Source organism: Scylla paramamosain, chromosome 32 (genome assembly GCF_035594125.1).
Source record: "Scylla paramamosain isolate STU-SP2022 chromosome 32, ASM3559412v1, whole genome shotgun sequence".
NCBI classification, from domain to species: domain Eukaryota; kingdom Metazoa; phylum Arthropoda; class Malacostraca; order Decapoda; family Portunidae; genus Scylla; species Scylla paramamosain.
In genome coordinates this window covers 15,548,786-15,561,471 of record NC_087182.1, presented here as the reverse complement: position 1 = coordinate 15,561,471, position 12,686 = coordinate 15,548,786, and the positions used below count along the sequence as shown (strand labels likewise).

Sequence of the window (12,686 nt, the reverse complement as noted above, 5' to 3'; positions counted from 1 at the left end):
AAGAACAAGCCTTACAATCTGACAAATCTACAGCACACTACAACTTACTCCTATATTTTACCACTGAACTTGGAACAAAACACACCCTTTGGACTGGTAACATACAGCTTGGCACTTCCCTCGCACATCTAGCCACTTAATACACAGTGAGAGACGAAGGCAAGGGAAGGAAAAGGAAAACACTAAGGCAGATGAGGACTTGATAAAGCAGTAGCCAAGGTTATTGAGTGGGTGAGTCTCTTTCCGGGCGTGAAATGAACTTAACTTACATCATCTGGATTATTTTGCCCGACGCGGCGTTCTCGATGTAAGGGATCGTCTCCAGGCCAGAGTTGGTGATGCGGCTGTGGAAGAGTAAAGTCAGCGAAGGGGAGGAATTCATGGGGTAGGAAATAACGAAGGGGAAATATACGAGTACATAAACAACAAAGGCAGGCGAGGAGTTTCTGTCGATGCTCTACACACACACACACACACACACACACACACACACACAAACTAAGCTGTATCAGAATAGATTTATACTCAGGAAATCACAAACTTGAATAAAATCCTGTACACTACGACTAGATAAACACACACACACACACACACACACACACACACACACACACACACACAAACTAAGCTGTATCAGAATAGATTTATACTCAGGAAAACACAAACTTGAATAAAATCCTGTACACTACGACTAGATAAACACACACACACACACACACACACAGAGAAACAAACACAGAAACAGTTACTTCCCGTTTTCTTTCTCCTACATACGAGTAGATATCCCTAGAGAATATTATGTCAAAAAAGTGCAAAGTTTGGATATCCGAATTGGAAAACTCCCCCACCTTTCTCTCTCTCTCTCTCTCTCTCTCTCTCTCTCTCTCTCTCTCTCTCTCTCTCTCTCTCTCTCTCTCTCTCTCTCTCTCTCTCTCTCTCTTACTCACAAAATCATGAGCTTGGTGTTGTCCTCGTTGAAGGTAAGGTTGGGCATGGCTTGGAGCTTCGGGGCCGAGTGGATGTAGCTGTCGGGGGGAAAATGACAAGAGAAGATTACACGCTTTCATTACTCCAGGCGGGTCTCGGGAAGGAAAGGCTCAACAAACGTGCGACACTAAAAAGGTGAGCAGGTTAAGTCAGCGTGAGGGGATGAAGCCTGGAATGGACTGGCAGGCGGGAGATGAGTGGAGAGAGCTGTCCTGGAGTTTGTCATGCACTTCAACGGTGTGAGTTTATGCTAAATAAATAAGGAGTTAATTTGATTCGTGTAAAGATGGTTATGAAAAGAAGTAAGGGAATTTCTTTTTAAACTTTAGGAAATGGCCTTATTTTCTTTTTTTTAGAAGTTAATGCTAAAATAAACAAGAAGTTAATTTAATTCCTGTGAAGATGGTTATGAAAAGACAAGGAAAAAGGATTAAACTTTACAAGACAACTTTTTTTTTCTTTCATTTTCTTTTTCTTTCCAGTTTGGTCCTAGCCAGGGAGGAGATAAATCGGGTTTGTTCCATTTCACGCTGTATGGCCGCCTAGTGTGTCCACCTAGCGGAGAATAGGCGCCAGACGTAGGACGAGGAGCTGCCGCCGTGCATCGAGATAGAGCGAGAGGAGGAGCACTCGTCTGTGTGTGTGTGTGTGTGTGTGTGTGTGTGTGTGTGTGTGTGTGTGTGTGTGTGTGTGTGTGTGTGCTTTTCAAGAAATCACAAATAATCTAAGTTCCAGTTCGCGACATAAATACATAGTAGAGGAATTATCAGAAAAATAATATATATATATATATATATATATATATATATATATATATATATATATATATATATATATATATATATATATATATATATATATATATATATATATATATATATATATATATATATATATATATATATATATATATATATATACACAAGAAAAAAGAAAGGACAAAACCTATTTTTTCCTTTGGTCTGTTGTAATTGCAATATCCAAGAGCGAAAAAAAAAAAAAAATTGTATTTTACGCTTTCATTGTTTAATCTGGCTCGTGAAAAGATTATACACTAAAGACATAATTAAAAACTTAAAACTCATGTAACAGTATTTTCCCTTTTATTCTCCGATTAGATGCAATTAAGTTTGTACGTAAAAGTGAAACTATCTGTATTGCATTCATTCATTATTCAAATCCGACATGTGAAAAGACGGTGAGTTAAAGACACGATAGTAACTTAAAACTCAAGCAACAGTATTTTATCTTTTATTCTTGGTTTACATGTAATTAAATTTGTACGTGAAACTGTTTTGTGTTTCCTGCATTCGCTGCGACACCTCACAAACTAGTAAAAATAATTGTTAGCCTCGCCTCGCCTGTTTTTCAAGCTCAGCGATACGGAATTACATTTTATACATCCAGCAAACTTTTACACGCATGCCAATGAGTTGTGTTGTGTCCCGCCGACCCAATACACCACGATTTTATTCATTTTATTTATTTACTTGCTTAATTTTACAAATGAATGAGGCCAGTCAGAGGAAAAACAACGGGGAAAAAAAAACTGCCAAATTTTTGTTTTCCTGGACGCTTACCATTGTAGTATTTTTCCCTTTGATACGATACAGCTCGAGCCAAACACCTATTAAGTCTAGGAATGCTCATAACAGTATAAATGTAAGAACATAAGAAGATAAGGGAACCGGCGCGAAGCCATTAGGCCTACACGTGGCAGTCCCTGTATGAAACATTACCTACCTATTTCCACCCATCATCCTCATCCATAAATTTGTCTAATCTTTTAAAGCTTTCTAATAAATTAACACTAGCAACCTGATTACTAGGTTCATCACATGCAACTACCACTCTTTTTCAGAACCAATTCTATCCTATCATTTTTTTTTTTTAACTTTTTCAAGACTGAGCACATTATTTCTTGTTCTATCTTGAATATTGATCTTAAGGATTTTACTTCCATCACCCTTGTTATTTCCCTTATACTCTATGGTAGATCTCCAGTAGGTCTATCCCCCGTAGGCACTGTACCCACGAACATTTCCCTTCCTGTGTAGATACAACGGCAGTCCTGTTACGGTAATGTACGAGGTGTGTCATTAAAGTTCCAGGACTGGTGCCACACAAGTTTTATTTCACATCCAGGCTACAAACTATAGGTTATCTCCTTCGAAGTAATCCCCCTGGCACCGCATGCACTTGTCCATCCTTCTCTGCCAGGCTTGCATGCACTGCTGGAAGGATTCTTGCGGGATGCTCCTCAGCTCCGTCGTCACGGCCTTTTTGATGTCGTCCGCATCATCAAAACGGGTCCCCTTCATGACCTCCTTGAGCTTGGGGAAGAGGAAGAAGTCGCACGGAGCGAGGTCAGGTGAGTAGGGCGGTTGCTCCAGCACGGCGATGTTCTTCTTGGCCAAGAACTCTCTGATGCTCAGGGCATTGTGAGCAGGCGCATTGTCGTGGTGAAGCAGCCACGAGTTGCCCTGCCACAACTCCCGCCTCTTCTCGCGCACTGCACGAAGCAGACGCCGCAGTACTTCTTTGTACACATGTTGGTTGACTGTCTGGCCCTGTGGCAAGAACTCGCAGTGGACGATGCCCCTCACATCGAAGAAAGCGATCAACATGACCTTGAAGCTGGACCTGGACTGCCTTGCTTTCTTCGGCCGTGGCGACGCCGGACTCTTCCATTGAAGGCTCTGGCGTTTGGTCTCCGGGTCGTACTCAAATACCCAGGACTCATCGCCGGTGATGACTCTCCTGAGCAAGTCTGGTTCAGTTTCCAGACGCTCGAGGATGTCCTGACACACCTGCATGCGTCGTCCCTTCTGGTCATCGTTCAGGAGTCTCGGCACCATCTTCGCACAGACTTTCCGCATGCCCAGATCTTCAGTGATAATCTTCCACACGCTGTTGTGGTTCATGCCAAGCTCATCTGCGATCTTTCGAACAGTCAACCGACGATCGTCACGCACCATCTGCTTGACACGCTCAACATTGGCCTCATTCCTGCTCGTTGAGGGTCTTCCACTCCTGGGGTCATCTTCCACGTCCTCCCGGCCCTCTTTGAACCTCTTGCACCACTCAAAAACACGTGAGCGTGACATTGTCTCATCCCCGTACACTTTTTGCAGCATACCCAGTGCTTCTGACGGCGTTTTCCCCAACTGCACCAAAAACTTCAAGTTTGTTCGCTGTTCAGCGCTCATTGTTAAACGACCTGCAACAGAGGACATGATTTTAAAAGCACGTAAGAAAAAGATTAGTGACTGTAGAGGGTTGGGAGCGCAGTTGTATACTCCAGAAGGATTACTTTGAAGGGGAAATATGGTGGTTTGTGGCTTGGGTTTGAAATTCATCTTTTAGGACACCAGTCCTGGAACTTTAATGACACACCTCGTATGTTCAAAATTATCTGAAGTGTTTTGATGCCTCCCACCCTGAAGAAGCTGCTAATGGTTTAGGTTGTTAGGTTAGGTTAGGTAAAGTTATGGTATGTTGTGGTAGGTTAGGTAAGGTTAGGTTAGGTTAGGTTAGGTTAGGTTAGGTTAGGTTATGGTATGTTGTGGTAAGGTTAGGTTAGGTTAGGTTAGGTTAGGTTAGGTTAGGTTAGGTTAGGTTATGGTATGTTGTGGTAAGGTTAGGTTAGGTAAGGTGAGGTAATGTAAGGTACCCTAAGATTAGATTATGTTAGGTAAGGTTAGGTTATGGTAAATTAGGTTAGGTTACGTTAGGTTAGGTTAGGTAAGGTTTGGTTACTTTAGGTAAGGTTAGGTTAGTTTAAATCAAGTCAGGTTAGGTTAGAATAATTTAAGTAAAATTATGAGGAATATCATAAGGGGAAAATATCCAGGTTAGATTTAATTAAAAGGGAAAAAACCCAAGAGAAAAAAATATATATCCAGTAAGAAAAATGGCTAGATCGAATTAAATCAAAGAAAATATCCTAAAGAGAAAAAAATGTCTGGTGATTAAAATGTCCAGGCGGGATTAAGTGAAACGGGAATACAGGAAGAAGAGAAAAAAAAAGGAAAAAAAAAAACTCAGGGGAAAAATGTCCAAAGGGGAACATATTAAGGAGAAAATGTCAAAGAGAAAAACGTCCTTCTCTCCACCTCAACACTCAGCGTACTCAAATATTCCTGATAACCACGATCACTCGCGCCCTTCCCTCCCTCAGGCAGCGAACACACCCGAGATTAGCGTCGTAATTTCCTTGAGTTTCCCCACAAGTGCTCCTCAACCGGATGGTAATTAGCGGCGGCGCAGTCCGTTTTCGTTAGAAGGGCCTCTCATCACAGCCCACTCAGCAAGCTTGCCACCTCTGATACCACTCAAGTCCACCTCGATATAATAAGCTTCCAAAACGTTCACTTGGCAGCACGTGTGTGAGAGTAGGTGGGAGAGTAATAATTTGAGGACTGGTAGGATAATATAGACACTTTTCACTTGAGAGGAGAGGAAACATGAAGGGATTTGTAGCTGTTGAAGCGCTTCCCAGACTGGCTTCCCTTCAAGGCTTCGTGAAGGAGGAAAACTAAGCTACACGTGGCTGTGAATAGTGATGGTCGCGGTACAGAGAGACAAACAGCTCATTGGAAGGGTCTCAATAACCAGCCTGATTCTCTCCTCTTATCAATACGCCGCGCTTCGCATCTATGCCTGAGTGAACCATAAGCTTCATGAAGCCTCGTAAGCTTCGTAAAGCCTTGAAGTCCGGAGAAATGTCTGAGTGGTATTTCAAGAGTAGAACTAAACAGAGTCAACAAGTATTTCTCTCATTCCAGGGAGGTTGTGAACATTTTAACTTCTCGTGTGTTGGTTGTATCTTATAAAAGGAAATAAATGTTATATGTATATCAAGAAAAATGTTATGTAGAATGGGAACAAAAAAGCTTCTACAAAGAATTATTAAGAAAAGGTAAATATTCTCACAATCTTTAAACTCTTGTGTTACGTGAAACGTGTCAAAGTGTGAAGCAAAGGTGTCACATTTCCAGCACTTAACGCAACACTAAGCCGAGGAAGAATATTTACCATCACCTCACATAATCTTAACTAAAATAAGCACCATCTCTATAATATGAAACTAGAAGACAATAAAGAAAGAAAATAAACTCACCTGTTTCACGATAAGTCGGTTACGTAAATGATAATAAGACATGACACGTAAATAGAAAGAAAAAAAAAAAAAGACGATGGTATAAAGATGAAATAACACGTTTTCATGATACATTTTTGATCCAGTAAAGTGTGGGAAAGTTGAAATAATAAAAGACAAAAGAAAACATGAATAGTGAACTGGAGAAAACACGTCAATGAATAAAAAAAAAGCGTGGATTAAAAAAAAAAAAAAAAGAGAAAACGCGAACACTATTTATAGAAAACGAATAGATGAGAAGGGGGACTCACATGGATCGGAGGTGGTTGAGTCCTTTGAAAGCCCCGGCCTCAATAGCGCTCAGCTCCCCCATCTTGTCGAGCACCCTGCAACACAAAGGTCGACACACTCAACTGGGGGAACAATTATGCTGCGGTGTGATGTGTTGCGCTGAGTGTTGTGAGAGAGTGTTGTCTGTAGGTACGTTAGGCCGTGTGGACAATACCTTCGTGTTGCTTCAATTTGGTGTGTTATTAACTGTTGTATTGTGTTGTCTGAGTGTTGCACGTGGCCCTGATCTGCCTAATGGAGGGAAAACAGTGGCGCCAAGGGCAAGATAACACACGTACATTACAATATCAATATGTGACCTCATTGGAAAGTGGCACCCTGTGACATGGTTGTTGTGACGCATGAAGATGCAGTGAGTGAGTCAATCACTGAAGGAAGCCAAAACAGACACAAAACGTGGATGTGAAAATCAGGCCATCGAAGCAAAAAGAAAATTAAAGAGAAGAAAAGTATAACGAATAAGGCTACAGGAATAAGCTTAATGTTTCAGAAAATGATCACAAATTGAACCCACAAAAAAAATAGAGAAAAAATAAATATAGTAAGAAAAAGAGATAAGGAATAATAGCCAAAGATATATGAAATTTTCGAAGAAAGAGAGAGAGAGAGAGAGAGAGAGAGAGAGAGAGAGAGAGAGAGAGAGAGAGAGAGAGAGAGAGAAACAGGGCACAAAAATAAGTTAAGAAAATAATAATGCGTAGGAAATAGGAAAAAAAAAATCAAATGAAAAGAATAGCGAAGTTAGACAAATAATACATTCCAAAGAAAAAGAGGAAAATAAGGAAAATTTACCCCCCCCCAAAAAAAAGCGGCAAAAAATTAAACGAATAAGGAACAAGACCAAAAGAAAAAAAAATGACGAAAAAAAGAGAAACCGCATAACAGAACACTGAATCATGGCTACACAGGAAGATAATGGCACCAAACAAGACTACAAGGCACTACAACCTCCCTCACCAAGAGCCTTCGGGGATCGAACCTGCAACCTCCAAGCCACAAGGAAGCACTGGCAAATTTGCATCTCAGAGTCACACGTCCCCTTATTCCGAGACACTTCTGTGCTGAATCACCACTTCTTTCAAAAGGCTTTAATTGAAGTGACTAGGTTTTTTACTGTTCTAATTACACATTAACAAATTTTCTACATTACTGACTGAGAAACACTCGTAAGAGAAAACTGTTTAATTGTCTCTGTGGTATTTGAAAGTTGTCGTGATGGGAGAGCAAAGCGTTTCACAATCTGGGTCGTAGAAGGTAAAAGACTCAGCAGGAAAGGAATTGTTTGCATACTCACAGATCGTTGAGAGTTTCCCGGTAGCGAGTGAAGGAATCGTTGCGAATTGTCTTGAGGTTCACGTTGCTCAGGGTTCTGTTGTGGTGAAGGAAAGAAATATATTGATAACACAAAATAAGTGATTCTCTCGGTTTACTCGTACTGAAGCTGAAAGGAGGTTAATGGAAGGTAAAGAGAATGTATCACTGCCAGTCGTTTTGAGGCCAACTTTACTCAGTGTTAGGTTGTGGTTGAGAAAGGAAAGGTAAATTAATAATACGAAAATACGCAATTTCTTTAGTTCGAAGATACTGAGAGGAAGTTAATGTAAAATAAGATAAATTAAATAGTGAGTAAGAAATGGAAGCACACTAGAAAGAAAGAAAGAAAACAAGGAAGAAAAATGACATTCATGAGAAAATAATTTCGTTGATAAAGATGAAAAAAAGTGGTATGTTAAAAAAAAAAAGAGAAGAGAAAAAAAATGTTCATCATAAAAAAGTAGTTTCGTTAATGAAAAAAAAGAAGTAAATGGAGCGCGAAGCAGATGAAATAAAACAAATTAAAAACAGAAAGAAAGGAGCAAAGAAAACAAGATTTAGAAATACCAATAATTTAGAATACATAATATCCTTAGTGTTGAGAAACTGAGAAGAGGTTAACGAGGAATGAAACAAGAAAGTACCGAATAACAAGGAGAAGAGCAAGAATAGAAAGGAATCAGAAAAAAAATGACATGTACCACAAATACGTATTGTTTCGTGATAACAAAGAAGAGATTAATGGACAATAAAATGGATAAGAAGGTAATTGAGGGAAGACAGTGAGAAAGGAGGTGAGAGAGGAGAGAAAATAGTTATATTAATACCACGAAAACTTAATCCCTTAAATCGAAATTGGGTAAGAGGCGAATGTACGATTAAAGAGATAAGGAGGTGCGGATGAGATAACCAATAAGAAGGAAGGAAGGAGAGGAAAGGAAGGAGTTACACATAAAACTAAGAGGATAAGACGGTAATTAAAGATAAAGACAGATAAGGAAACAAACAATGAGAGATAGAGAAGGTACAGATGAAGAAGGGATTAGGAGAGGAGAGAGGAGGAGAGAAAGAAAAGTGAAGAAAGGTGAGATTACAAAACAATTTCTAAATACAAAATAGAGATAAATCAATAAAAAGATAAAACGGAGACTAACAGAAGATGAAAAAAAAAAAAAAACATAATGGAACAGAAAGCGAAGAAGGGATAAGGAGAAGAGAGGAGAGGAGGGAGAAAATAAATATATATCACAATATCACAAAAATAAAAAGACCAATAAAAGACAAAACAGATAAAAAAAAAAGGCCGAAAAAAGAAGAAGCAAGGAGGGGAGGAGACAGAGGAACGAGGGCAGTTGGGGGGAGGAGGCGAAGAGAAACACAATCCTCAGTGTTTGAGAGATAAATGGAGCGAATGGATGGAGAAAGGAGGGTCGGAACACAAAGAAATCGAATACTGCGTGTCTTAGAGGAAGCAAAGAACAGGAGATGGAGACACTGAGGACAGGAGGAAGAGGAGGGTGTAGAGAAGAGAGGAAGAGGAGGGAGAAAAGAGGGAGGGAGGAAAGGGCGAGAGCAAAGAGCGGGTTTTAGTGGGAACAAGGAAGAAGAGGAGAGGGGGAAGAGGACAGAATAAAAAGCTAGTTTTTGGATGGAACAAGGAAGAAGAGGAGAGGGAAGGAACAGCAGGAAATGGTGGAGAAGAGAAGGATGAATGCAGGATAGAAGAAATAGCGAAGAAGAAGAGAGGGAGGAGGGACAGGAGGGAAAGATGGATCTCGGAGGGAATAAGGAAAAAGAGAGTGAAGGAACAAAAGTAAATGGTGGAGAAGAGGAGGATGAATAAAGGGAAGAAGAGATGAAAGAAGAAGAGGAAAGGGAGAAGAGAACAGAAGAAAAATGTGGTTTTTGGATGGAATAAGAAAGAAAAGAAGAATAAGGAAAGAACAGGAGAGAACGGTAGAGGAGAGGAGGATAAATGAAAGGAAGAAAAGACGAAAGAAGAACAGTAGGAGGAGAGAACAGGAAGAAAAGAAGAGGAGGAGGAGGAGACGAGGAGAACAAGAGGAAAAGGAGGAGAGGAGGAATGATGGAGGGGAGATGAGTATATATTCAAGATAAGAAATATTGTAAAGAGAGATTGTTAGGGAAACGAAAGAGCCACTAAGGGATACAATTAAGATAATGAGAGGAGGAGGAGGAGGAGGAGGAGGAGAAAAAATGAAAAAAAAATGTAGAGGTAATATATTTAGTCTTAGCAAAACACCATAGATTAAAATTAATTATTCGCGTTAAGTTGTGGGTGGAAAAATTACTTCAAACTTTACTCTGCTGCACAATGGAGGAGAAAAAAAAAAAAAAAAAAAAACAGAGGGAGAGAGAGAAAAAAAGCGTCAACGTTATGTGATTTGCCTTTAAACTTTCATTCGACAAAATATCTAATCACACGAGGCACTTTTTCTTTCACTTCCTGACTCAAGTTCTTTTCAGTACCAATTCGCTTTTAAAATTAGGAACGGGGACTTACTGTTCGAAAAAGAAAAAAAAGGTGGCAGAATTTGTTTGTGAAGAGAGAGAGAGAGAGAGAGAGAGAGAGAGAGAGAGAGAGAGAGAGAGAGAGAGAGAGAGAGAGAGAGAGAGAGAGAGAGAGAGACAAAAAAAAATATTGATAAACTGCCACTACCACCCCCATAACCACGATCATCCCCACTATCACCACCACCATCATCACCACCAGAAACGTCAATATTTTTTTGATCAGTTTCATTGGTACGAACATAAGAAAACAAAGGAAGGTACAGGAAGCCGCCAAGTCTACACGCGGCAGCCCCTTTATAAAACATACTTAATTATTTCCACTAATCCCTGTCTGTATATCTGCCTGTTCTTTTTAAAAATCCCTATTGACAATACCCTGATTACTGAATATAAAATGAACACCAAAATAACTACCTGCACTGTTATCACCACCATTGCTACCACCATCACTACCAGCATCACCACCACTATTACCATCAATAATACTACCACCTTCACCACCACAGCCACCACCACCAGCATTAAGGTAAGTAAAACAAGGGAACAAAAACACCTTGACAAGTAACAGGTGACTAATAATTAATAAGTAAAACAGGGGCAGCTGCGACGCTCTTAACAGGCAATCCTCTACTTATTTATTATTCACACACACACACACACACACACACACACACACACAGACGTCCTTTGCTGTAGTTCATTTCCACAGAAAGTCACTGACCGAGATAACATACGTACAAACTAACAAACACTATCGTTCCTACCATCACTACCACCACCACCACCACCACCACCACCTCGACAGTCGCTATTACCTACCATAACAATTATAACCATTACCACCATTACCACCTTTACAGAAGACTTTAAAGCTGTAAAACGTAAGAAACGTAACAATTGATTCTAGAATTTTCTTTTTTTTTTCTGGAGTTGGAAAAGGACAGAATAAGAATAAGAATACGAAAAAGATTACGAATACTTGTAATAATAATAATAATAGTAATGATAATGATAATGATAATAATAATAATAATAATAATAATAATAATAATAATAATAATAATAATAATAATAATGATAATAATAATGAGAAGAATAAGAAGGAAAAGTAAAAAAGAAAAGAAGAAAAGAAGGAGAAGGAGAAGAAAAGAAGAACAAGAACAAGAACATGAACAAGAACAAGAACAAGAACAATAACAACAACAACAAGAACAACAACAACAACAACAAAAAGCGAAAAAGAAAAAAAGAAAAAACAAGAAAAAAAGGAAAGAAAAGAAAAAATAAAGAAATAACAAAAACTAAAAGAAGAAGAAAAGAAGAAACCTGTCACTTACACCAGCAAGCAGGAATCCAGCAGCACCTCAGCACACTCTAATGACATGCTAAGTGCACAACTAAGCCCGGGAGTAACATTAGTCATGCTCTCCTGTAATGCTCAGGTAGGCGGTGCTCGGCCAGGTGACCTGTTGAAACACATTACCGGACTGATGCTAATGTCTTTGATTTCACTTTCTGGGGACTCCTTCATAAACACGAGTAATTTATGCAAGTTTAAATTTCAATGAGGAATAAAAAAATGTATAATATAGATCAGAAAATTTTAAATGTTTCTTCAAAGATGTATTATGCGCATTGATATTACCTGAGTCAAGTATTTTTTTTTATTCTTATTTTTTTTTCTGTGATGTATACATGAAAAATAAATCGGAATCATGACATAAAAGTAAAGATTTTATATTTCTTATACACTCATTATTATTATGCGTACATGTCTGATGGCTTCTTGCAGCTTTCCTTTTTTCTTTTTTTTTTTTTATGTTATGTACACTTTTCAGTATCTCCTGGTTTCATCTTCTAACTCATTTATTGCAGTGTATCCCGACTTCCAGATTTCATGAGGAAGGAATGAATATGCCAGCTGTCTTATGGAGATGAAAAATTATTCCTGTTATTCTTAATTTATTCTTTTTAAATGAATACGCCAGTGTGATTTTAATTTCTATAGCGTATTTTGGTATAATTCCACCGTTTCCCCCCCCCCCCCCGCCTCTCTCTCTCTCTCTCTCTCTCTCTCTCTCTCTCTCTCTCTCTCTCTCTCTCTCTCTAAACCTTCCCTTCCTCTCTTCTTTATTATCATTACTCAAGCACCGTCAAACATGCACAAATTCGTAACATAAAGATACCAAACCTACTTCAACTTCACCCAGATTCCTTCCCTTCTATGTATTTGTCTTCCTTCTCGCATTCAAAACAGTCGTCAGTAACACCTTGCAATAACACCTTTTTCCCCCCACACCTAAGGTACATTAAGTCCATGAAGATGTAGCGGCTGGAAGGGTCACATCCCACTCTACATACCACGCGCCACACGCCACACCCAATTACCACACATCTT

General features: G+C 39.3%; 1 protein-coding gene across 1 annotated transcript in view; it reads right to left on the bottom strand.

Moving 5' to 3' along the window:
• Positions 1 to 12,686, bottom strand: part of LOC135089256 (uncharacterized) — a 120,368-nt gene that overhangs the window by 35,550 nt on the left and 72,132 nt on the right. The window contains 4 exon segments of the mRNA XM_063984705.1: positions 270 to 344; positions 948 to 1,025; positions 6,400 to 6,474; positions 7,734 to 7,808. Coding sequence (XP_063840775.1) covers positions 270 to 344; positions 948 to 1,025; positions 6,400 to 6,474; positions 7,734 to 7,808 — 303 coding nt within the window.